The 27,909-nt window shown below is 48.1% G+C and overlaps 1 protein-coding gene across 1 annotated transcript in view; it reads right to left on the bottom strand.

The window, feature by feature from the left end:
* Positions 1-1,737: 1,737 nt before the first annotated feature.
* LOC143960923 (endonuclease domain-containing 1 protein-like) overlaps positions 1,738-27,909 on the bottom strand; it is a 30,402-nt gene continuing 4,230 nt past the window's right edge. The window contains exon 2 of the mRNA XM_077469954.1: positions 1,738-4,260. Within this exon, the coding sequence (XP_077326080.1) occupies positions 3,592-4,260 (669 nt within the window). The 3' untranslated portion in view covers positions 1,738-3,591. The remainder of the gene's footprint in view (positions 4,261-27,909) is intronic.

The raw sequence follows: 27,909 nt of genomic DNA on the forward strand, positions 1-27,909 counted from the left end.
TGCAAGCGCCCACCTGCCCCCTGCCAGTGCCCACCTGCCCCCTGCAGTGATAGGTAGGTAGATAGATATTATAGATTGCCACACTTTTTTAAACTCTATTAACCACTTGGGATCCGCGCTATTGCCAAATGACGGCATTAGCGCGGACCTACTTTTCCGGGACTACGTCTATTGACGTCGTCCCGTGCACGAGCGGCCTGCGCGCCCCGTGATCGGCGAGTCCATGAGACTCGCCTGATCACCGATCCGTGCAAGGGGTCGATCCCGACCCCTTATCACGTGATCAGCTTTCAGCCAATGACAGCTGATCATGTGATAGAACGGAGCCGGTAATCGGCTATTATTCCTCCTCGCGCTGACAGCCGATCACCAGCGGCCGTGATCGGGACATCAGTCCCGATCACGGCCAGCAATACAAGCGACCACCTGCCCCCTGCCAGTGCCCACCTGCCCCCTGCAGTGCCATCCTGAATAAAAGTAAGTGCCCCCCGTCAGTGCCACCCAGCAGTGCCCATAGTGCCACCCAGCAGTGCCCACAGTGCCACCCAGCAGTGCCACCCACAGTGCCCACAATCTGCCTCAAAGGTGCTGCACCCCAGTGCCGCCCATCAGTGCCCAGCAGTGCCGCCCATCAGTGCCCAGCAGTGCCACCTATCAGAGCCACCTATCAGTGCCACCTATCAGTGCCCATCAGTCCCATCTATCAGTGGTACCTATCAGTGCCCATCCGTGCCACCCATCCGTGCCATCTTATCTGTGCCCATCTTTGCCCATCAGTGCCACCTTATCTGTGCCCATCGGTGCCGCCTTATCTGTGCCTATTAGTGCCGCCTTAACTATGCCTATCAGTGCCCACCAGTGCAGCCTATCAGTGCCCACCAATGCAGCCTATCAGTGCCCACCAATGCAGCCCATCAGTGCCCACCAATGCAGCCTATCAGTGCCGCCTAATCAGCGCACTTCAATGAAGGAGAAAAAAATTTTTTTGCATCTTTTTTTGTTTGTTTAGCAAAAAATAAAACTCCGAGCTGTAACTAAATACCACCAAAAGAAAGCTCTATTTGTGGGAAAAAAATGATAAAAATTTCATTTGGGTACAGTGTTGTATGCCCGCGCAATTGTCATTCAAAGTGCATCAGCGCTGAAAGCTGAAAATTGGTCTGGGACTGAGGGGGGTTTAAGTGCCCAGTAAGCAAGTGGTTAAAGATGGCCCTGGGCTCAGGTAAGTATTGGGGGGGCTGCTGCACATAGAAGGTTTTTTACATTCTTGCAACTGCATAAAGGTATAAAACCTTGTGTCTTTACAACCACTTTGAGTAATAAAGGCAGCAAATTGGGATGTTCATATTCCGCAGCTGGGATGCTTTCTTTCACTGGTACAGCAAAAATGATTCCCTGTTCTGTTCGGCAGCCAGTAGTGCAATAAAACCCACTCAAGGGAATGGGGCTGTGCGGCAATCGCATGCAATGTTCTATTGGTGTGCCATTCACAGGGCTAAAACAGGTGCCAAAGAGGCGACACATAGCCTAAAATTAAAATGTAATGTAATGTTACCAACAGCAACAACCAGCTGCTAGTGCCCATTATTTCACTCAGGGTTTGGACGTAAAGCTCATAAACTGCTATGGACATTACACATGTTACCTTTAATACTCTTTTCACATATCAGGACCTAAGTTTTAGCTAACAGATATTAGTATAAAATACAGAAAAAATGAAGAATCTGATGCCAAATATTTCATTGCATAAACAAGACAGTTTTATTATAAAGCGTTCAGTGACAGTCCAAGCCAAGAGAATTATACATTCAGTACAGTAAATGTAAGTTCTGATTATACAGGTTGATAAAACATGAATAAAAGCTACCTGATATTCAATTAATTAGTGCATGGCGGTGACTCCTGTGTACACCCAAATGATAGCGACTGCCTGATAGTAATTATAATACTCCATATCCTCACATGTTGGAAACCTTTTCTATTTATTAGCAATTGTTCAGTTCCCCCCACAGAAAGAAGAATACCCCCTTCCCCACCACCACCATTTATAAGCCACATATTAACTTTGGCCTTGTTGTAAGAGGTCTATTATTAAAATGTGCCTCCATACATGGTTCCTGACTCTTACATAAGAGGTCATTGAGTACTGCCATTTTACAGACTCCTTTTGAAAATGTCAGATACCTGGTTATGTGTACATATTCTTGGATCAACAATCACCATCCGAAGGTTTCTTTATTGCAGAGAGATCACATCACAGAGATAAGTGCAGCGCTTTGGAGCCATGCAGGACCACTTTGTCAGACATGTGATGTGATGAAGGGGTCCTGCTCGGCTCCCAAACGTTGCACTTATCTCTGTGATGTGATCTCTGCAATAAAGAAACCTTTGGATGGTGATTGTTGATCCATGGTGTGCTGGAGAATATGTACAGTTGCTTGATGTTTCCAGGAACCAGCTGGCAATCGCTGCAGCTCCCACTATTTCATGAGCCTTGCTTGCCAGGAACGTGTGCGATAGGAATATTGATAAGAAGATACCCGGTTATGTCTGACTTCGGTACTTTTTAGTCAGAGACCTGGAACAAGCATGCTTTAAATTGATGTTGGAACATTTGGGAGGTTTCCCCTTACTTCCTGTCTACTTAACATTTGGTAGATAGAACAGGAAGCAAAGGAAATATTTCCTTGTGATTCTGTGGTCCTCCAGTGACCCCGCTATGAACATGCACCAACATTGACATTAATCACTTGGAGATCCCAAAGAAAGCAACAACTGACCATGAGATTATCATTTGAAGTGTGCACTTCTTTTGGTTTTGAATAACTCGTTAAAGCCCAGTGCACGTAAGTAAAAAATACTTGAGTGTGTGGTATGGAATCCCGTTGGGAGGGTGGAGGGGGGGATGTGGGGTGGTGGGGGAGAGGCTGGAATTGTGCTTTAAACATTCACCCAGGAGTAATTTCTTCACTTAATTAAGCTTATTTGCATACAGATGCGCTAAGCATTTTATTTGGAATAATCACATTCATTCATCAATCCCATGGATTATATGAAGAAATATGTTTAAAGTATTACTAAACCCACAACAGTAAAATCAGTCTGAATATGCAGTAAAGCATGCTTATTATATTCACTGTGGAACCTAAGGGGTTAATCATCCGCATTGTGTAAAAAGGCTGTTTGATCCTGTATGCACAGATCCTCCCCTCCCTGCACTGGACAAGTCTGTATACGACAGAGCCTTTGGAGTCAGGCTGCACATGCTCAGTTTGGTGCGTGATGCTAGAGAGGTTTTTTTTTTCTTGGGAGAGTGCATGTGATCAGCACAGGGCCAATCAACACTGTGCAGACATGTCCAGGCAGAGAGTAAGGAGCCCTGCAGCCTCACAGGACAGCTCAGAGCAGTAGGAAAACTCCTACAAGCTTCACCAGGAACCGATAGAAATCACAAGAAATCATACCGCTGATGAGAAAAAGGTATTTAGCAGTTTATATTTACTAAAATAATTGCATTTCCATGTTCTTTGCACTGTGAAAGACCAGATATAGTGAATGCAGGGTCCTGGGTTTAGTAACACTTTAACTGAGCTAAATCACATTGCACCTCTTATTACCTTTTATTTCTTTGCAATCACAAGCAAATATTTCAGGGTTATTTGAAAGATTCAGAAGATTTTTCAGTTTTAGCTGGAGGGCACTAAGTTCCATTTTTTCTACCTGAAAAGTTTTTCTTGGAGCTAGCTGCTTGTCATTTGCCGCTATAGCACCGCCAGATTTGACAGGTTTATCGAGGTTATCCAAACAACAATAGGCATTCCACACATAAGTAGGGACAGTCACTCGACCTTTCAAAACATTATTCCCTGGGACAGAACCGGTCACTACGTACATTTTTTCACAACCTGCAGAAATAGTAATCATCTCTATCTCATACTGACTCCATACATTATTATTCAACTCTGGTTTCATAGGCACAACATTGGTCAGAGTGAAGGTAGACTTGTGGTTCTGCGGATCATTGTGATGGCCACAAGGATTCAAATGTCCCCTGCCAAATTTGTTTTTATACCTGGTAGTAGTAGTAGGAGGAGGTGTTTCAGTATAGTCCTCGTCAATAGCTTGGCTTGATTTTGTAAGATTGGTTACCCGGTTTTTAGGATATTTTTCTGAAATCCCATTTTTTTGATTATAATCTTTTATCGTTTTCTTTGTGTCCTTTGTCAATTGCATATTTTCTGTTAGTTCTCGATAAATCAGCTGAAAATATAAGAAAAAATTATTTTAAAGTGTTCTTTGCTTCAATCACACTGAGCAATAGACATTTTAAAGCCCTACTCCAGGCACAAATTATCTAACGCCCCTCCCTCCCACCCCCTCTAACCCATTCTACCAAGATATTATTTTTCTTACCTTGTGAAGTCAGTGATGCTCACCTAAGTCCTATATCTAGGTCCCTCAACCATCCCTGAGGAAGGACCAAAGTAAGTAAGCAGAAGAGGAAAAGGCTGTGGGCTGGAGCATCATTCATAGGGCATTTACCCTACGAGGGATATCTTTATACTGGGGAGGGCCTGAGAATACTTCTCAAATTCAGTGTCCACTGACTATTCCCAAATATGACAACCGTAATCCATGATCCCTAAGCAAAAAAGGAAAGTAAAAGCTGCTGCAATGAAGCCTTCCTAAATAAAAATAACATAAATAGCCCAATAGTTACTGGGTGTCATAAAGCCTACTTAGGAGCTCACCATAAATAGGACCATTGTGTCGACTAGACTACAGGTACCGAGATGTACTCAACAATGAATAATGTGCAGAAAGGGCTGGCTACTCTCACCTATCTCCATGAATGGACATTAGATGACATAACCGTGATCCGTCCTCCATCATTAGATCATACCAGCTGATAGCTATGGTGTACCTTTTTCATTAGCTGAGATGATATTTCCTATTATGACATAAGATGGGTTCTCTGGTTTATAAATTAGATCCGGGCCATCAGGGGAAAGGCAATTTATTGATAAAAATGTTGTGATTTTTGTCGGATGGGGAATGTGAATATATTTCTATTTCTTGTACAGTGAAACCCTGGTTTATGAGTAATGTGGTTAACGAGCGTTTTGAAAGAAGAGCAACTTTTTTTGTTTTTTTATTCTGACTCGGTTTGTCTCGCAAAACGAGCAGAATTCAAGCTAATGGGGTTTGCAGTACCACATTCTGCCAGAGGTGCAGAACGGTTCTGAGCCATTCGGAAATACTCAGAAATACTTGGAATCACTTGGAAATAATTGGAAACACTCGAAAATACTCCTTCCCGAGTGTTTTCGAGCCTTTCCGAGTTCAGCCGAGTATTTCCGAGGCTCTCCGGCACCCCCCACCTTTGGCCACATGCGGTATTGCATGCAATAGAAGTCAATGCGGAACTAATTATCTTCGTTTCCATTGACTTCTATGGGGAAACTTGCTTTGATATGTGAGTGCTTTGGATTACAAGCATATCTCCTGCTGCTAGCAGTCTCCAGGCCAGCCACTAAATATACATTTGAAAGGCATATTTGGGAGTTTTTTTTTTACCTGCCAAAAGCTTTGTATTCCTGTCTATTCAGCCCTCAGATTTAAAGCGGAGGTCCACCCTAAAATGGACCTCCGCTCATCGGAATCCCCCCCCCCCTCCGGCGCCACAATCGGCACCTTTCAGGGGGGAGGGGGGTGCAGTTACCTGGATAATCCAGGTAACTGCACCCACTTCCGGGCTAGCTCTCTGCGGAAAGGGGCGTACGTTACGCCCCTTTCCGCAAGCACCCGCCCCCTTCAGCAAGTGCCCCGCTGCCTGCTGGGAAACACACAGCTCCCAGAGGCAGCGGGGACCGTCCGGATTGCGCCACGCGGCTCGCGCATGCGCAGTAGGGAACCGGGAAATGAAGCCGAAAGGCTCCATTTCCTGATTCCCATACCCAAGATGGCGGCGGCAGGACCCGATAGACGAGCGAGCGATCGGCTTCGGGTGCCGACATCGCGGGCGCGCTGGACAGGTAAGTGTCACTATTTAAAAGTCAGCAGCTGCAGTATTTGTAGCTGCTGGCTTTTAACCTCCTCGCGCCCGCCCTATAGCCGAATTACGGCCGTAGAGCAGGCGCGTTCGTTCGGGCGGTCGTCCCTGGACGGCCTGATGTTTACTTCCGCAATGCGCGCCGCCGCGGGCGCGCATCGCGGAAGTTCTGTGTTCGCCGTGTCCCCCGGGGACAGGCAAACACAGATCGCTGTAAACGGCCAATCACAGCGGCCGTTTACAGCGTGATCGGCGTGTCCAATGGGAGATGATCTCATATGTAAACATATGAGATCATCTCGCAGCGCCGCTCTCCTTCCTCGCACAGACAGTGCGAGAGGGGAGAGATGAACGGCTGCAGCGGCAGCCGTTCTGATTCTGGAAAAAAAAAAATTAAAAAAATGAAATAAAAAGTGCCATCCGCCCCCAGCAGTGCCATCCGCCCCCAGCAGTGCTATCTGCCCCAGTGCCATCCACCCCAGTGCTACCTGCCCCCAGTGCCATCCACCCCAGTGCTACCTGCCCCCAGTGCCATCCACCCCAGTGCTACCTGCCCCTAGTGCCATCCACCCCAGTGCTACCTGCCCCTAGTGCCATCCACCCCAGTGCTACCTGCCCCCAGTGCCATCCACCCCAGTGCTACCTGCCCCCAGTGCCATCCACCCCAGTGCTACCTGCCCCCAGTGCCATCCACCCCAGTGCCACCTGCCGTCAGTGCCACCTGCCCCCAGTGCCACCTGCCCCCAGTGCCACCTGCCCCCAGTGCCACCTGCCGTCAGTGCCACCTGCCGTCAGTGCCACGTGTCATCAGTGCCACATAGTGCCATCTGTCATCAGTGCCACGTATCAGTGCCATTTGTCATCAGTGCCACCTGTCAGTGTCACGTGCCATCTGTTGTCAGTGTCATGTGTCATCAATGCCACTTATCAGTGCCATCTGTCATCAGTGTCACGCGTCATCGGTGCCATGTATTAGTGCCATCTGTCATCGGTGGCACATATTAGTGCCACGTATTAGTGCCATCTGTCATCGGTGCCACGTTTCAGTGCCACGTGTCATCAGTGCCACGTATTAGTGCCACGTGTCATCAGTGCCACGTATAAGTGCCACGCGTCATCAGTGCCACATATTAGTGCCATCTGTCATCAGTGCCACATATTAGTGCCATCTGTCATCAGTGCCACCTGTCATCATTGCCACGTATCAGTGCCATCTGTCATCAGTGTCACGTGTCATTGTCCTGGTGCTTCAAAAGTGTAATAAATAGTCAACAAGTTAGATGTGTAACTTATGTTCCTAGAACACATGATGGCGCTACCTGCATGTTGGGCCTCTCTATGTGGCCAGGCTGTGAAAAAGTCCCACACATGTGGTATTGTAATACTCAGGAGGAGTAGCAGAATTTTTTGGGGGGTGTCATTTGTGGTATACACATGCCACGTGAGAGAAATAACCTATTACAATGACAATTTTGTGGAGAAAAAAAAAAATGAAAAATCTTAATTTTGCAAAGAATTGTGGGAAAAAAATGACAACATCAAAAAGCTCACTATACCTCTTACTAAATACCTTGGAATGTCTACTTTCCAAAAAGGGGTCATTTGGGGGGTATTTGTACTTTCCTGACTTGTTCGGGTCACAAGAAGCGAGATAGGCCACCAGTAGTGATGGCCGAACGGTTCGCCCGGCGGTCGTTTCGCGGCGAATTTCCGACTTTCGCCGTCCGCGGGTTCGAACGCCTTTTTCCGTCGTTCGCCCCGGCGGACTTACGTGTTTAATGTATACAAGAACTTTAACCTTTCGTGACACGTTTATCATGTGTTACAGGACAACCAATTGAGACATGACAGCTCATGGACACTTGGACATTCCCCCTAACCTATAAATACACCCGATCCGGTGGCCATTTTACATTCTTTCTTCTGTCACTGTAGGGAAAGGATCCTGTGTGGAGTAGGGACAGAGAAAACGCTAGCTATTTGGTACACAAAAGTTCTTTTCAGGACTGGTATAGGTGTTAGGTCAGCAGCCTGAGTTTCTTTTGTCAGTTTAGATAAAGGGACAGAGCGCTGTATGCTGCTATTTTAGGGACAGCTCAGCCAGATTAGTCTTTCTTCATCATCATCATCATCATCATCATTAGCTGTTACTATCAGGTCCACAAAAGAGCTGTTCCAGCTAATCGTTCCAGCCTACTCTTTTTTGCCAATTTGTATAGGGACAGGCAGGAAGCAGTGTGTCAGGCAGTGAGGATAATTTTAAAGACTTGCTGTTACTATTAGTTCCACAAAGGTTCTTTTCAGGACTGGTATCAGTGGTACGGTAATAGGCTTGTACACGTATAATATTCTTTCTTCCAAATATAGAAAGAATATTATACTTGACTGCTGCCCTTCTGCTGCAGTCTGCTAATCATTCACAACTCACTTGTTCCACAAAGCTCTTTATCAGGACTGGTAACTTGGTCTGTCTAGGGTGCTACGGTACATAGGCTTGGGTGCGGTACAGTCTGCTGTTCTGTAAGGACCGCTATCGGTCCACAATACATAGGGTTGCCGTGCACTACTGCTGACCGCTGCCCTATACTGCAGCAGTCCTTCATTGGTATAGGGACTGACGTACAGTCTGCTAATCACTAACACACAACCTGCTTGGTCCACAAAAGTTCTTATAAGGACTGGTAACTTGGTATAGGGTGCTACGGTACATAGGCCTGAGTGCGTTACAGTCTGCTGTTCTGTAAGGACCGCTATCGGTCCACAATACATAGGGTTGCCGTGCACTACTGCTGACCGCTGCCCTATACTGCAGCAGTCCTTCAGCGGTATAGGGACTGACGCACAGTCTGCTAAACACTAACACACAACCTGCTTGGTCCACAAAAGTTTTTATAAGGACTGGTAACTTGGTATAGGGTGCTACGGTACATAGGCCTGAGTGCAGTACAGTCTGCTGTTCTGTAAGGACCGCTATCGGTCCACAATACATAGGGTTGCCGTGCACTACTGCTGACCGCTGCCCTATACTGCAGCAGTCCTTCATTGGTATAGGGACTGACGTACAGTCTGCTAATCACTAACACACAACCTGCTTGGTCCACAAAAGTTCTTATAAGGACTGGTAACTTGGTATAGGGTGCTACGGTACATAGGCCTGAGTGCGTTACAGTCTGCTGTTCTGTAAGGACCGCTATCGGTCCACAATACATAGGGTTGCCGTGCACTACTGCTGACCGCTGCCCTATACTGCAGCAGTCCTTCATTGGTATAGGGACTGACGTACAGTCTGCTAATCACTAACACACAACCTGCTTGTTCCACAAAAGTTCTTATAAGGACTGGTAACTTGGTATAGGGTGCTACGGTACATAGGCTTGAGTGCGGTACAGTCTGCTGTTCTGTAAGGACCGCTATCGGTCCACAATAGATAGGGTTGACGTGCACCACTGCTGACCGCTGCCCTATACTGCAGCAGTCCTTCAGCGGTATAGGGACTGACGTACAGTCTGCTAAACACTAATACACAACCTGCTTGGTCCACAAAAGTTCTTATAAGGACTGGTAACTTGGTATAGGGTGCTACGGTACATAGGCTTGAGTGCGGTACAGTCTGCTGTTCTGTAAGGACCGCTATCGGTCCACAATAGATAGGGTTGACGTGCACCACTGCTGACCGCTGCCCTATACTGCAGCAGTCCTTCAGCGGTATAGGGACTGACGCACAGTCTGCTAAACACTAACACACAACCTGCTTGGTCCACAAAAGTTTTTATAAGGACTGGTAACTTGGTATAGGGTGCTACGGTACATAGGCCTGAGTGCGTTACAGTCTGCTGTTCTGTAAGGACCGCTATCGGTCCACAATACATAGGGTTGCCGTGCACTACTGCTGACCGCTGCCCTATACTGCAGCAGTCCTTCATTGGTATAGGGACTGACGTACAGTCTGCTAATCACTAACACACAACCTGCTTGGTCCACAAAAGTTCTTATAAGGACTGGTAACTTGGTATAGGGTGCTACGGTACATAGGCCTGAGTGCGTTACAGTCTGCTGTTCTGTAAGGACCGCTATCGGTCCACAATACATAGGGTTGCCGTGCACTACTGCTGACCGCTGCCCTATACTGCAGCAGTCCTTCAGCGGTATAGGGACTGACGCACAGTCTGCTAAACACTAACACACAACCTGCTTGGTCCACAAAAGTTCTTATAAGGACTGGTAACTTGGTATAGGGTGCTACGGTACATAGGCCTGAGTGCAGTACAGTCTGCTGTTCTGTAAGGACCGCTATCGGTCCACAATACATAGGGTTGCCGTGCACTACTGCTGACCGCTGCCCTATACTGCAGCAGTCCTTCATTGGTATAGGGACTGACGTACAGTCTGCTAATCACTAACACACAACCTGCTTGTTCCACAAAAGTTCTTATAAGGACTGGTAACTTGGTATAGGGTGCTACGGTACATAGGCTTGAGTGCGGTACAGTCTGCTGTTCTGTAAGGACCGCTATCGGTCCACAATAGATAGGGTTGACGTGCACCACTGCTGACCGCTGCCCTATACTGCAGCAGTCCTTCAGCGGTATAGGGACTGACGTACAGTCTGCTAAACACTAATACACAACCTGCTTGGTCCACAAAAGTTCTTATAAGGACTGGTAACTTGGTATAGGGTGCTACGGTACATAGGCTTGAGTGCGGTACAGTCTGCTGTTCTGTAAGGACCGCTATCGGTCCACAATAGATAGGGTTGACGTGCACCACTGCTGACCGCTCACCTATACTGCAGCAGTCCTTCAGCGGTATAGGGACTGACGCACAGTCTGCTAAACACTAACACACAACCTGCTTGGTCCACAAAAGTTTTTATAAGGACTGGTAACTTGGTATAGGGTGCTACGGTACATAGGCCTGAGTGCGTTACAGTCTGCTGTTCTGTAAGGACCGCTATCGGTCCACAATACATAGGGTTGCCGTGCACTACTGCTGACCGCTGCCCTATACTGCAGCAGTCCTTCATTGGTATAGGGACTGACGTACAGTCTGCTAATCACTAACACACAACCTGCTTGGTCCACAAAAGTTCTTATAAGGACTGGTAACTTGGTATAGGGTGCTACGGTACATAGGCCTGAGTGCGTTACAGTCTGCTGTTCTGTAAGGACCGCTATCGGTCCACAATACATAGGGTTGCCGTGCACTACTGCTGACCGCTGCCCTATACTGCAGCAGTCCTTCAGCGGTATAGGGACTGACGCACAGTCTGCTAAACACTAACACACAACCTGCTTGGTCCACAAAAGTTCTTATAAGGACTGGTAACTTGGTATAGGGTGCTACGGTACATAGGCCTGAGTGCAGTACAGTCTGCTGTTCTGTAAGGACCGCTATCGGTCCACAATACATAGGGTTGCCGTGCACTACTGCTGACCGCTGCCCTATACTGCAGCAGTCCTTCATTGGTATAGGGACTGACGTACAGTCTGCTAATCACTAACACACAACCTGCTTGTTCCACAAAAGTTCTTATAAGGACTGGTAACTTGGTATAGGGTGCTACGGTACATAGGCTTGAGTGCGGTACAGTCTGCTGTTCTGTAAGGACCGCTATCGGTCCACAATAGATAGGGTTGACGTGCACCACTGCTGACCGCTGCCCTATACTGCAGCAGTCCTTCAGCGGTATAGGGACTGACGTACAGTCTGCTAAACACTAATACACAACCTGCTTGGTCCACAAAAGTTCTTATAAGGACTGGTAACTTGGTATAGGGTGCTACGGTACATAGGCTTGAGTGCGGTACAGTCTGCTGTTCTGTAAGGACCGCTATCGGTCCACAATAGATAGGGTTGACGTGCACCACTGCTGACCGCTGCCCTATACTGCAGCAGTCCTTCAGCGGTATAGGGACTGACGTACAGTCTGCTAAACACTAATACACAACCTGCTTGGTCCACAAAAGTTCTTATAAGGACTGGTAACTTGGTATAGGGTGCTACGGTACATAGGCTTGAGTGCGGTACAGTCTGCTGTTCTGTAAGGACCGCTATAGGTCCACAATAGATAGGGTTGACGTGCACCACTGCTGACCGCTCACCTATACTGCAGCAGTCCTTCAGCGGTATAGGGACTAAGAGTTTTGTCACAGGGTCATTTAAAAAATGACATGCAGAGGAAGAGGCAGGCCCTTCCGCAGGGGTGGTAGGGGTAGGGCAGGAGCAACAGGCTTGAGCCAAAGTGGGAAGTTGCAGAAGGTGCGTTCAATTACTTTAAAGGATGCACCAGACTTGGTTGAGTGGCTCGCTCAGCCTTACTCTTCTGCACCCTCCTCATCCTCTCGATCTGCACCCTCTTCTTCACTCTCTGCTATGTGCACCCCCAAAGACACTACCACCAACAACACGACCACCACCACCACCACCACATACCTTCCGCTTGAGTCACTGGAATTATTTTCCGATCCATATCAAGAGGACATTTCTGATGCGCAGCCACTCTTGGTATTGGATCAGGAAGAGGAGGTAGCAACAAGCGCTACTCAGCAGTCTGACGCCAGTACCCAGATCAGCCCAAGGAGGAGGTTGGTCCCCGGTGTTGCTGCCTACTCTACTTATAGCGGTGGGGAAGGTGACGTTGATGATGACGTGTCTAGTGATGTCACGTGGGTGCCCACAAGAGAGGAAGAGGAGGGGAGTTCAGAGGGAGATATGGACCAGCAGATAGGGAGGAGAAGCAGCAATGACTTACATTGCACAGCAGGGACAAAGCAGACTGCAAATGTATCAGGAGCGAGTCATCGACCATGTACGGTCACATCTGGCGCTCCCAGGACACCGGCACATGGCTCCGCAGTGTGGGCTTTTTTTAACGTGTCCGCTGCTGACAATAGCGTTGCCATCTGCAATCTTTGCAGTCAACGCGTTAGTCGCGGTAAGCCCAATACTCACCTAGGGACGACCGCCTTAAGAAGGCACATGAGCAGCCATCACCGAGCCCAGTGGGAGCAACGGAACACACAAAGCCACACTGCAGGCTCTCACCGTCCAGCCTCGTCTTCTACTTCTCCTTCTCCTCTCTCCTCACAATTGTCCTCCACTCCACCTTCCATCACGCCAAGCTCACATTTTTCTGCAAAAAGGCAGGCTTCCGTGGGCCTAATGTTTGAGCGTAAAAAAATGATGACGCCGGATAACCCTCTTGCCCAACGGTTGGCGGCTGGCTTGTCAGAACTCATAGCCCGCCAACTACTGCCATATAAACTGGTGGACTCGGAGGCCTTTCGCAAATTTGTGGCCATTGGAACACCACAATGGAAGGTCCCAGGAAGGAAGTATTTCTCAGAGAAGGGCATCCCAGAGCTATATGGCCATGTTCAGCGGCAAGTGAATGTATCTCTGGCACACAGTGTCGGTGCCAAGATACATCTGACCACAGACACGTGGTCTAGCAAACACGGGCAGGGAAGGTATATCAGTTTTACTGCCCACTGGGTGAACCTTCTGACGGCCGTCAAGCATGTAACCCGTGGCACCCGTGTAGATTTGGTTTTACCGCCACGGATTGCATGCAGGCCTGACTCTTCTTCTCCTCCTCCTACTCCATCCTCCTCCCTCTCCTCCTCAGCTGCCTCCTCCTTTTCCGCTGCTAGCGTCTCTTCCACTGCACCGCCCAAGCTCCCCAGAACCTATTCCACATGCCAGGTGAGACGTTGCCATGCCGTGCTGCGTCTGTTGTGCCTGGAAGCAAAGAGCCACACTGGCCCGGCACTCCTTTCAGCTTTGCGTTCACAGGCAGATGAGTGGCTAACACCGCTCAATTTGACAGTTGGTAAAGTGGTGTGTGACAACGGTGCCAATCTGCTTAGCGCATTGAAACAGGGCAAAATCACGCACGTGCCGTGCATGGCACACGTCTTAAACTTGGTCGTGCAGCGATTCCTTGTCAAATACCCTGGGGTCCAGGACATCTTGCGGCAGGCAAGGAAAATCTCGGCCCATTTCAGAAGATCTTACACGGCCATGGCTCGCCTTGCTGACATTCAGCGGCGACACCATCTGCCGGTCAGACGTCTTATTTGCGATTGCCCGACGCGATGGAACTCAACCTTCTATATGCTTGATAGGCTGCTCCAGCAGAAACGTGCAGTTAACGTCTACCTGTATGAACTCTGCGAAAGAAACGGTTCTGGGGAGCTGGGTTTTTTTTCACCGCGCCAGTGGCTGCTCATGCGCGACACATGCAGACTTCTGCGGCCATTTGAGGAGATCACCAAACTGGTCAGTCGCAGCCATGGCGCCATCAGTGACATGGTACCTTATGCCTTCTTTCTGGAGCGTGCATTGCGTCGTGTCATTGATCAGGCTGTGGAGGAGCAGGAGCGGGAAGATGAGGAAGTCGCAATGCTGGATGAATTCCCAGGGGGGGCTACTCTATCTGAGACAAGTCAACAACAGGAGTCTGATGAGGAGTCAGAGGAGGATGGTGCCGGGGCGGATGAGCAGGAGCAAGAAGAGCATGCTTTAAACCTTTCTGGGATCCCTGTTGTGCGAGGATGGGGAGAGGAGAATGAAGAGGACGACATTATCCTGGATGATGAGCAGGAGCCAGGCCACCACACCGCTTCCACTTTAGTGCAAATGGGGGCCTTCATGCTCCAGTGTTTTAATAGGGACCCCCGTATAAAAAGCATGAGGGTCAAGGACCAGTACTGGGTGGCAACGTACTTAGACCCCCGGTACAAACACAAAATGGCGGAAATGTTACCGCCGTCGCAGAGGGCTGTCAGAATGCAGCACTTCCAGGCCTTGCTTCGAGAAATGCTGCATTCTGCTTTTGCGTGCGCTGGCAGAGGAGCAATTCCCACTCCCAGAGAAGGATTTGCGGGTACCAATCCAACAGCGCCTGCAAGAAGAGGCCGGTTTGAAGATGTGTTGGTGACTTCGGATATGAGGTCATTCTTTCAGCCGACCCATCGACAGGTGTCATCCGGATCCAGCATCAGGGAACGCCTAGACCGTCAGGTGTCCGACTACATTGGGTTAACGGCCGATGTGGACGCTCTGAGGAGTGATGAACCCCTAGACTACTGGGTGGGCAGGCTTGACCTCTGGCCAGAGCTTGCCCAATTTGCAATCGAACTGTTGGCTTGCCCCTCATCCAGTGTCCTGTCCGAAAGGACGTTCAGCGCAGCAGGGGGGATTGTGACCGATAAGCGTACTCGCCTAGCTCACCACAGTGTTAACTACCTCACATTTCTAAAAATGAATGAGGCATGGATCTCGGAGGAATTCAACACATGTGATCAGTAGACCATGTATATGTCTATAAACAATTTTTGGAATCAAGCACACAGACCTTCTTAATTCATTTGGCTCACTTCCCTGACCCAAAAAAGCACACCGTACTATATGCCCCTACCCTCCTCTTTGAAGAGGTTGAGCGGTGTCATATTTCTACTGGGGCTGCTTATTATGAGGGGTTCCCACCATCCCTGTGCTGTGCTGACTTCCTCCTGGGTGTTCTTATTATGAGGGGCTCCCACCATCCCTGTGCTGTGCTGACTTCCTCCTGGGGGTTCTTATTATGAGGGGATCACACCATCCCTGTGCTGTGCTGACTTCCTCCTGGGGCTGCTTACGGTGCTGCTGTCAGCGCTGTATGTCACGGAGCTGCTGTCAGCGCTGTATGTCACGGAGCTGCTGTCAGCGCTGTATGTCACGGAGCTGCTGTCAGCGCTGTATGTCACGGAGCTGCTGTCAGCGCTGTATGTCACGGAGCTGCTGTCAGCGCTGTATGTCACGGAGCTGCTGTCAGCGCTGTATGTCACGGAGCTGCTGTCAGCGCTGTATGTCACGGAGCTGCTGTCAGCGCTGTATGTCACGGAGCTGCTGTCAGCGCTGTATGTCACGGAGCTGCTGTCAGCGCTGTATGTCACGGTGCTGCTGTCAGCGCTGTATGTCACGGAGCTGCTGTCAGCGCTGTATGTCACGGAGCTGCTGTCAGTGCTGTATGTCACGGAGCTGCTGTCAGCGCTGTATGTCACGGAGCTGCTGTCAGCGCTGTATGTCACGGAGCTGCTGTCAGCGCTGTATGTCACGGTGCTGCTGTCAGCGCTGTATGTCACGGAGCTGCTGTCAGCGCTGTATGTCACGGAGCTGCTGTCAGCGCTGTATGTCACGGAGCTGCTGTCAGCGCTGTATGTCACGGAGCTGCTGTCAGCGCTGTATGTCACGGAGCTGCTGTCAGCGCTGTATGTCACGGAGCTGCTGTCAGCGCTGTATGTCACGGTGCTGCTGTCAGCGCTGTATGTCACGGAGCTGCTGTCAGCGCTGTATGTCACGGAGCTGCTGTCAGCGCTGTATGTCACGGAGCTGCTGTCAGCGCTGTATGTCACGGAGCTGCTGTCAGCGCTGTATGTCACGGTGCTGCTGTCAGCGCTGTATGTCACGGAGCTGCTGTCAGCGCTGTATGTCACGGAGCTGCTGTCAGTGCTGTATGTCACGGAGCTGCTGTCAGCGCTGTATGTCACGGAGCTGCTGTCAGCGCTGTATGTCACGGAGCTGCTGTCAGCGCTGTATGTCACGGTGCTGCTGTCAGCGCTGTATGTCACGGAGCTGCTGTCAGCGCTGTATGTCACGGAGCTGCTGTCAGCGCTGTATGTCACGGAGCTGCTGTCAGCGCTGTATGTCACGGAGCTGCTGTCAGCGCTGTATGTCACGGAGCTGCTGTCAGCGCTGTATGTCACGGTGCTGATGTCAGTGCTCTGTATTACGGTGCTGCTGTCAGTGCTCTGTATCTCCTGCACCCTCTTGTTTGCCTACCCTGGTCCCTGACCTTCCCTCTCCTCCATTGCCTTCATTAGCTCCATAGTCCTGAATTGTCAGAACAATTTCCCAAATAAAAAAAAAATGCTTGTAGTTATCGATCCCAAATTCACCTCATACATGTATTATGCTATTGTCCAGGTGGTGGGACTACGTGCTACCCCCTAATAATTACCCCGTGGCCGCAAATTCGACCTAAAGGTTTGCGAAATTCGCCTCCCATTGAAGTCAATGGAGCCCGCGGCGAACGGTCGTTTTCGCGAACGTTTGTGTCCGTTCGCGTTTCGCGTTCGCGAAACGTCCCGTCGGAAGTTCGTCCATCACTAGCCACCAGTACATCAGATGTGATCAATTTTGTGCGATTCGCACCACAGCTTGTAGACTCTCTAACTTTCACAAAGACCAAATAATATCCACTAATTTGGGTTATTTTTACCAAAGACATGTAGCAGTATAAATTGTGACCAAAATTTATGAAGAAAAATTAATAATTTGCATAATTCTGTCACAGAAACAAAGAAATATGCGTTTTTTTTCAAAATTTTCGGTCTTTTTTCATTTATAGCGCAAAAAATAAAAACCCCAGAGGTGATCAAATACCACCAAAAGAAAGCTCTATTTGTGGGAAAAAAAGGACAAAAAATTCATTTGGGTACAGTGTTGCATGACTGAGTAATTGTCATTCAAATTGTGAGAGCACCGAAAGCTGAAAATTGGTCTGGGCAGGAAGGTGTTTAAGTGCCCTGTAAGCAAGTGGTTAAAAAAAAAAAAAAAAAACGCGGAGTCCCGGTGGACTCCCGCTTTAAACAGCCCTGGCAGACAACAGGGTCAAATTGGTGGACTCACTGCAGTTAAGCAATACAAAATAACCACCACCCTTTCCTCACCCTATGACTGGTGGAGGAGCAGAAACAGGCCAATAGATTCTTCTCTCCCCTCTTGTCAGCATATGTGCTGCAGTACACCTGGGCTGGCCCTGATGTTCCCCTCCCCTTTCCCAGTCTGAGTAATGCTATGATCATCTAGGATCATCCTGCTAGTTCTGTGTATGTTTTTGGTGATCTATGCTGCTGTCAAATTCTTTACCTCTGTCCATATCAGAATGATGTTTATTTAACTTTCTTATTGTCTCACTATAGCTAAAATTTAGGAGCTGTTCTTATCTTTATGGCACTGACCTTTTCTGCTCTCTTGCTGTGTCTTGTAGTTAGCCTTGGTGTGAGAAGTTCATTCTGTTAGCCATGTGTTCCTCCTATGCAATCCTGACTAATTAATTGTCAATAACCCCACCCAAATTTAGTATAAATTCAGGCCTTACATAGGGGATGCACAGGCAGGGGTTGCATTGGCCACTAACATCTTGGATAAAGTATTCATATTGGATTAAGTATTGCACTTCCGCTCAGCACTTCAACGAATGCACAAAGCGAAAATACACAACAGACTTCTGCAGAACATTAAACAGACTACAGGTGACCTGATTCTCCAAACTTTTTCTTCTCTCATTCATGCTTCCTCTCAATCTCACCACTCTGTATCATGCACTCTCTATTTTTCCTTCTCACAGTTGCATCTAGGGATGAGCTTCGTGTTCGAGTCGTACGTACGTTCGACTCGAACATTGGCTGTTCGGCCATTCGGCGAATTCCGAATGTTTGGGCCGTTCGCGTCAAAATTCGAGTGACGCGCGCGCGGACCACAATGCACTGCGGTGGCGCAGTGCATTGCTGCCCCATGATTGGCCAAGCATGCACTGTGACCCCGCATGCTTGGCCAATCGCAGCGCCGGCAGCGAGGAGAGCCATGATTGGCCACAGGCATCCTGCCTGTGGCCAATCATAGCTCAGGCTGTGTAGTGCACGCCCCACACTATATAAGGCCGCCTTTGAGGCGGCCTCGTGTAGTGTGTTACTTAGCATCTGAAGCAGTGGGTGTTCTGTGTACCTTCAACACAGTACACACCAATCGTTTTTGGCTGATTTCCTATCTTGCTGCTGTGTAGTGGTTATTGTCTGTGCCCTGACTGCAGTATACACCACTATATTCACCTCACCTATATAGCTAGTGATCTAGCTTTAACCACTTAACAACTGCCCATTGCCGATTAACGGCTTCAGGGCGGTTGTTTAACTCTGAGAGGCCGTTAATTAACGGCCTCCCAGAATTCTGCTCTCGCGTGCCCCGAGGTGTGCGCACTCGAGAGCATCCGTGACCGCCGGGTCGCATCACGGATCACGGTAAACGGCCGCTCATAGCGGCCGTTTACCACGTGATTGCTCCGTCAAATGACGGAGTGATCACTTGGAATCACTTGGAAACAAACCGGCGTCATGTCAGCAGCGATGTGGGCTGCATCTGCAGTGCCCACATCGCTGCTCACCGAATTTAACCCCTCAATTCCCTGCCAATACTCTGCAATACCAGTGCATACTCTGCAGTACCCTGCCATTACTCTGCAGTACCCCGCCATTACTCTGCAGTGCAGTACCCTGCCATTACTCTGCAGTGCAGTACCCTGCCATTACTCTGCAGTACCCCCCATTACTCTGCAGTAACCCCCATTAATCTGCAGTACCCCCCAATACTCTGCAGTACCCGCTATTACTCTGCAGTACCCCCATTACTCTGCAGTAACCCCCATTACTCTGCAGTACCCCCCAATACTCTGCAGTACCCGCCATTACTCTGCAGTAACCCCCATTACTCTGCAGTAACCCCCATTACTCTGCAGTACCCCCCAATACTCTGCAGTACCCGCCATTACTCTGCAGTACCCGCCATTACTCTGCAGTACCCCCAATACTCTGCAGTACCCTGCCATTACTCTGTAGTACCCCCCAATTCTCTGCAGTACCCTGCTATTACTCTGTAGTACCCCGCCAATACCCCGCCAATACTCTGTAATACCCTGCCATAAATTGCCATACCCAGCCATACTCAGAGATACCCAGCCATACTCGGTGATACCCTGAAATACCCAGCCATAGACGCCCCCCACCCCTCACCGCCCTCCGGTGCTTCTACCAACTCGCCAGTACGATCAAAGCCAGAATCTTTTTTTTATTTTTTATTTCAGGCTTCCCAGCCTAGAGGTGAGATGTGGGGTCATATTGACCCCCCAGATTTCACTGTAAAGAGGACCTGTCACCCCATATTCCTATTACAAGGGATGTTTACATTTCTTGTAATAGGAATAAAAGTGATCAAAAATATATTTTTGGGGAAAAAAATGTCAAACTAACATAAATAAAGTAAAATGAACAATAAAAAAATAAAATAAAAATTAAAGCGCCCATGTCCCCATGTGCTCGCATGTGCCACACATGTGAGGTATCGCCGAGAATGTTAGAGCGAGAGCAATAATTCTAGTCCTAGACCTCCTCTGCAACTCAAAACATGTAACCAGTAAAAAAAAAAATTTAAGTGTCGCCTATGGGGATTTTTTAAGTAGCGACGTTTGGCGCCATTCCACGGGCATGTGCAATTTTGAAGAGTGACATGTTTGATATCTATTTACTCAGCATAACTTCATCTTTCACTTTATGCAAACATTGGGCTAACAAGTGGTTAATAATAGAGCTTGCAGTCAGTAGTGTTAGGAGATAGTGCGTGCTGTCTGCGTGCTCTGTACCCAGTACATACCGCTATAATATAGGGCAGGCCCCTACTTTCAAACATCCAACTTACAAACATCTCCTACTTGCAAACGCAAGGAGACAGCAGCAAGTGAGATGAAAAAAGATGGACGACAAAACAAATTATACAGGGGTGATAACCCTTCCCTATGTTTTCCAAAAAGCTTAAAGATAGTTTTTTTGACTGGAGCTACACTTTAAAAATGTACCGGTTGAAAATGACAAACAGATTCAACTTAACACAACAAACCTACACAGTCCCTGTCTTGTTTGCACCGCCTGTATACTGCTGTTCTGAGTATATAGGGCCTGGGGGCCACACGCATTTCCTTTTTTTAATATGGGTACGGGGTTCCCCTTAATATGCGTACAAGACCCAAATAGGCTGGTAATGGGCAGGGAGGGCTACCCATGCCATGTTTCTCAATGATTTTCAACCATATTGCAGGAACCAGATATAACATTAAAACCGCAAGCAGTTTTAAATGGTGTTATTTCCGTTTAATGTCATTTTGTGCAGGGACTGTTCTAAACACGGGAAACACGTGGCACTTCACAGGCATACTACAGACACCCCCCAGGCACCATATTTAAAGGAATATTTCACTTTTTTTTTTCACTTTAATCGTCATTAAAATCAGTGCTCCCGCCAAAACAGCAGTTTTTAAAACTTTTTTTTGCAGTGACCCATGTCCCCTGAGGCAGGAGGCAGGTCCCCAAACCCTTTTTAGGACACTATCTTGCATATTAGCCGTTAAAATTAGCACTTTCCAATTCGAACGTTCGAGTCCCATAGACTTCAATGGGGTTCTAACGTTCGTACCGAACGCGGGGGTCGTTCGCAAGTTCTGGTGCGAACCGAACCGGGGGGTGTTCGGCTCATCCCTAGTTGCATCCTCTCTGCTTAAATTCTCACTCCTTCACCCACCTTCTCCACCCCACAGCTTATATATATCACCCTCACTCCTGTCTTCACCTTATTACTGCACTCATCAGCTCCTGCTAACGCTAAATCCATTTACCAATAAAGCCTGCAGGCAACTGGGACGTGTCCCCCCACATGAGTCACACTCCCATATCACTTCTCTCACCCTTCTTCTTCTCCTAACTTCTGGAGATATTTCCCCAAATCCTGGACCACAATCATTTACCTTCGGCCAACATACCCGGCACAACCCATCCTCTGCTAGCAGCCGCAATCCACACAATCTCATTTCTGTTCCTCTTAAGCCTAGAGCCAGCCTCCCCTTCTCCTGTGCCCTTTGGAATGCCCGTTCTGTTTGTAACAAACTCACCACCGTCCATGACCTATTTATCACTAACTCCCTGAACTTACTTGCAATTACTGAGACCTGGATTCAAGAATCTGACCTTCCTTCTTCTTCTTCTCTCTCCTATGGTGGCCTCCTGTGGACTCACTCTCCCAAGCCTAGTGGACGGAAAGGAGGTAGTGTTGGAATCCTCCTATCCCCTCAAAGCACTTTTCAGGTTCTTCATCCACCCCCCTCTCTGTCCCTCTCTTCATTTGAAACTCACTGTATCCGCTTATTTTCTCCGGTTTCATTGAGAATTGCTGTGATCTATCGGCCCCCTTGACCGGTATCAAACTTCCTTGATGACTTCTCCGCCTGGCTACCCTACTTTCTCTCCTCTGAAATTCCAACACTCATTCTTGGTGACTTCAACATCCCTGTTAATCTTAACACTCCTGCTACTTCTAAGCTGCTGAGCCTAACCTCCTCCTTTGATCTAAAACAATGGACAAGTGCTTCCACTCACTCTGTTGGCAACTGCCTTGACCTCATCTTCTCCTACCTATGCACTCCGCACACCCTTTCCAATATTCCTTTGCCTCTATCTGATCACCACCTTATTCGTTTCAATCTCTCCTTGTCTGCCTCCTCCTTGCCTTCCAACTACCAAACTATTGCACGTAGAAACCTTCGCCATCTTAACCCTTCTCTTCTTTTCTCTGCTACAGATTGTCTCTACGACAAAATATCATCCTTGTCCTGCCCCAACTTGGCTACTTCTGTCTACAACAGTTCGCTGTCATCCACCCTGGATACCTTTGCCCCCCTCACTACACACAGAATCAGGCCCTGACCCCTACAACCCTGGCAGACAGACAATACCAGAAGCCTCAAAAAACGTAGCCGTGCTCTTGAGCGTCTGTGGCGTAAAACTAAGTCACAGCAAGACTTCAGCCAATATAAATCTGCCCTCCAAAAATACCATTCCTGCCTGCACGCTGCCAAACAGACCTACTTTATCACTCTCATTAACACCCTCTCACGCAGTCCCGTCAACTCTTTTCTACCTTTACCACTCTACTTCGTCCTCTACTACCCCCACCCACTAACTTACTCACTATCCAAGAGATTGCTTATCACTTAAAAAATAAGACTGAGACGATTCTTCTTGAGATCTCCGCTCTACAGATATCTCCCTCACCTTACACTCCCTGTCCTCCTGCGCAATCAATACTTTCCTCTTTTGACCCAGCTACTATAGAGGAAGTCACTAAACTTTTTTCTAATGCCCAGCTAACCTCCTGCCCCCTGGACCCTGTTCCTTCTCAAATACTATACACATCTTCAACCTCTCACTCTCTACTGGCATCTTCCTCACCCCTCTAAAACATGCACTAGTCACTCCCATACCAAAAAAGGCCTCAGACCCCACCAATCTTAACAACTTAAGACCCATCTCTTTACTCCCTTTTGCCTCCAAACTCCTTGAACGTTTAGTCTACAACCGACTGAGCAACCACCTCCTTGAAAATAACCTTCTCGATCCTATTCAGTCTGGATTTCGCCCACAGCACTCCACAGAAACTGCCCTCCTAAAACTCACTAACGACTTACTAACAGCCAAAACCAACGGTCATTATTCCATACTCTTACTCTTGGACCTTTCTGCTGCCTTTGATACAGTTGACCACCCCCTCCTCCTCAAAAAACTCAATTTGCTTGGTCTCCATGGCTGCACTCTCCTTTGGTTTGAATCTTACCTATCTCATCGCACCTTCGGTGTCACTTACAACTCCACTTCCTCTTCTCCAACTCCCCTTTCCGTTGGGGTCCCCCAAGGTTCTGTCCTTGGACCTCTACTATTCTTAAACTACACGTCCTCCCTGGGTCAGCTGATAGCCTCCCATGGCTTTCACTACCATTTATATGCTGATGACACCCAAATCTATCTCTCTGCCCCTCAGCTCACCCCATCAATCTCCTCGTGCATCACTGATCTACTAACAGACATATCACCCTGGATGTCACACCGCTTCCTCAAACTTAATCTATCTAAAACCGAGCTCTTAATATTTCCTCCCCCACGTGCCCCTTCCCTTGACTTCTCTGTCAAGATCAATGGCACATCTATTAGTCCATCCCCACATGCCAGGGTGCTTGGGGTAACCTTAGACTCCGAACTGTCCTTTCAGGCCCACATACAAGCCCTGTCCAAATCATGCCGCCTTAGCCTCCGCAACATTTCCAGAATACACCCCTTTTTAACTAATGACACCACCAAGCTTCTTGGACTGCAACTCCCTCCTCGTTGGATTACCTTTACATAGACTATCCCCCCTTCAGTCCATAATGAATGCCGCTGCCAGACTCATCCACCTTACCAGCCATTCAGTGTCCTCCACCCCTCTCTGCCAATCCCTGCACTGGATTCCACTCACCCAACGAATAAAATTCAAAGTACTAACAATAATTTACAAAGCCATCCATAACTCTGCCCCTAGTTACATCACTAACCTAGTCCCAAAATACCAACCAAGCCGCTCTCTTCGGTCATCCCAAGACCTCCTGCTCTCTAGCTCCCTTGTCACCTCCTCCCATGCTCGCCTCCAGGATTTCTCCAGAGTCTCTCCCATCCTTTGGAACTCCCTACCCCAATCTGTCCGACTGTCCCCTAATCTATCCATCTTTAGACGAACCCTTCTCTTCAAAGAAGCCTATCCTGCTTCTAACTAACATTGTTTTACTTCCTCCATCAGCTCATCCCCCCACAGCTATTACCTTTTGTATCAATTGCCCCTTCCTTTTTAGATTGTAAGCTCTAACGAGCAGGGCCCTCTGATTCCTCTTGTACCAAATTGTAACGTAACTGTAATGTCTGCCGTCATGTTGTAAAGCACTGAGTAAACTGTTGGCGCTATATAAAACCTGTATAATAATAATAATAATAATGCTATGCCTACACAGGTTTCACTAAATATACTGTAGGTAATGATGTTTAAAAATAATTACTTTTAGGATGAAGTCACATCAGTATAGAACACACTACAAGCAGCTACATTGTATATGTAGGACCCCTTATTAATAGAGAGAATGCACACATAAATGTGTTAGTAACTTAAGATATATGTACATATATATTATGCAATATCTCCAATCTACCAAAATCTAAGCCCTGAAGAAAGAAAACTGGGGATGGTGGAGGTGAACAGTAACAGCTGGGAGTCTCTTAGCAAGGGGGGATGGAGGGGCAGAGCGGGCAGGTATCCTGGGCGCCAAAGTTGAATAGGGGGACAGGGGTGCAGTGTGACCAGGGCAGCTACTATCAAACTGCTGCTAAAGTTTGCCCTGATACCCAGGCCCAATACATCATCAGGGCAACCCTTAGCAGCACCTCACTTTGCAGAGTGGCAGGTGGCAGTGGGGTGTTGAGTGCTGAAATCGCTCCCTAAGTTCCTTCACTACTTTCAGGCGGAGTGATTTCCATCCATCAGGGGAAGGATGGTCCTGGCCTGCTACTCTGCAGAATGACATTATTTCTAGGCTTGGAATTGAGTGGCGCTGTGCAGAAGTGAGATGGGGGTAGTCAGTCTATCACAAACATGAGTGCAGCAGTTGAGGATAATTGCAACTTTGTACAGACAAATGCTCAACCCCTTTGGGGAGTGGAAGGGTTAATTAGCATTGCCACTAGCCAGTAATGCAAGGGGTTAATTAACACTCCCACTGCCCAGTGCTGCATTAATGGCCAGTGGCAATGTTTATTACCCCTTGCATTACTGCAAATGTTAATTAACCCCTTCACTCCCCCAGGGGTTAACTATTTCTTTGTACAAAGCTGCATTAGTGACTATTGGCAGTATTTATTATCCTCCTAATGCTACATTAGTGACAGTGATAATTAACCACTTCATATTGCCACTGACCGCCTATGGGGAAGGATGTCTTACATACTCTTTGGAGGGAGCTGAAAGTCCGTATTGCCCAGTGATGGAGGAGTGGGCCAAAATCCCTGCTGCTGTGTGTGCAAACCTGATCAAGAACTACAGGAAACGTATGATCTCTGTAAACTCTGTTCTATCTTTGACAGACCTCTACATGCTTTGTAAGTAGGAAAACCTGCAAAATCGGCAGTATATCAAATACTTGTTCTCTCCACTGTACATACACAAACACAAGGGTGCTGTTAGAAATCACAGGATCCCATACAGCTTTTCCAAATGGGTCCCCATCCTTTAGCTAAAACGTCATCGCTGCGATGCTATGCTTCACAGCCATGGCAGAAACTATACCCTCATTGACAAATATAATTTTTTTAATTGAATAGCACTGCTCTGTAAGTGCCCTGCAACCACGTGCAAAGCTGCTGTGGTGTGCTAGTGTGCAGTTAAAACAGGTAATGAGGTAATTTTATTTACTTATTTTATATTTTATTTTTACATTTTTTTAACAGCCCTGTTGGGAGGGGGCTTTGGCGAAATATCAGGGGTCTACACATACCTCTAATATCACAAATTTGAGCCGGAGAAAGGGACTGAGCACCAGGGGCAGCCCATGCATTAACCACCTAAGGACCGCCGCATGGCAATGTACGTCATCAGAATGGCATGTACAGGCACAAGCACGTACATGTACGTGCTTGCCTTCCAGCGGGTGGGGGGTCCAATAGGACCCCCTCCCGCTGGATGCGGCGGTCCATTTCGCTGCAGGAGTGATCCGGGATGAGGAGATGGCCGTTGGTTTCTGGCCATCCCCTCTCGATCGCTCCTGGCGAATGAGAAGCTTCCTCCCGTTGTGTATAGTAAACACAGGCAGGGAGGAAGTGATGTCATTCTCCTCGGGGCGGTCTTTTTGACCGGACTACGAGGAGAACACTGAAAGTAAGTGCACCAAACACTACACTAACATGTAGGCACACATAGGCACACAAATCCCCCCCGATCGCCCCCCCCCCTCCCAGTCACAGTGTCACTGATTGCAGTGATCATTTATTTACTGATCACTGCATTCAGTGTCAGTTGTGACAGTAAAAAGTGTCAGGGCAGTTAGTGTTAGGTCCAGGGTAGCCCCCTACCCCCCCATAAAGGTTTAACCCCCTGATTGCCCCTAGTTAACCCTTTCACCCCCTTTTGCCAGTGTCACTAAGCGATCATTTTTCTGATCGCTGCATTAGTGTCACTAGTGTCGCTAGGTAGCTAGTTATTTTTTTAGGTTCACCGCCAGGTTTTTATAGCGCTAGGTACCCCGATATACTACCCAATAATGGTTTTAACCCCCTGATTGCCCCTAGTTAACCCTTTCACCCCCTTTTGCCAGTGTCACTAAGCGATCGTTTTTCTGATCGCTGCATTAGTGTCACTGGTGCCGCTAAGTAGCTAGTTATTTTTTTAGGTTCACCGCCAGGTTTTTATAGCGCTAGGTACCCCCATATACTACCCAATAATGGTTTTAACCCCCTGATTGCCCCTAGTTAACCCTTTCACCCCCTTTTGCCAGTGTCACTAAGCGATCGTTTTTCTGATCGCTGCATTAGTGTCACTGGTGCCGTTAGGTAGCTAGTTATTTTTTTAGGTTCACCGGCAGGTTTTTATAGCGCTAGGTACCCCCATATACTACCCAATAATGGTTTTAACCCCCTGATTGCCCCTAGTTAACCCTTTCACCCCCTTTTGCCAGTGTCACTAAGCGATCGTTTTTCTGATCGCTGCATTAGTGTCACTGGTGCCGCTAAGTAGCTAGTTATTTTTTTAGGTTCACCGCCAGGCTTTTATAGCGCTAGGTACCCCGATATACTACCCAATAACGGTTTTAATCCCCTGATTGCCCCTAGTTAACCCTCTCACCCCCTTTTGCCATTATCACTAAGCGATTGTTTTTCTGATCGCTGCATTAGTGTCACTGGTGCCGTTAGGTAGCTAGTTATTTTTTTAGGTTCACCGCCAGGTTTTTATAGCGCTAGGTACCCCGATATACTACCCAATAATGGTTTTAACCCCCTGATTGCCCCTAGTTAACCCTCTCACCCCCTTTTGCCATTATCACTAAGCGATTGTTTTTCTGATCGCTGCATTAGTGTCACTGGTGCCGTTAGGTAGCTAGTTATTTTTTTAGGTTCACCGCCAGGTTTTTATAGCGCTAGGTACCC

Source organism: Lithobates pipiens, unplaced genomic scaffold (assembly GCF_037356315.1).
Source record: "Lithobates pipiens isolate NorthernLeopardFrog02 unplaced genomic scaffold, aLitPip1_a1.2 Scaffold_8, whole genome shotgun sequence".
Taxonomy (NCBI): domain Eukaryota; kingdom Metazoa; phylum Chordata; class Amphibia; order Anura; family Ranidae; genus Lithobates; species Lithobates pipiens.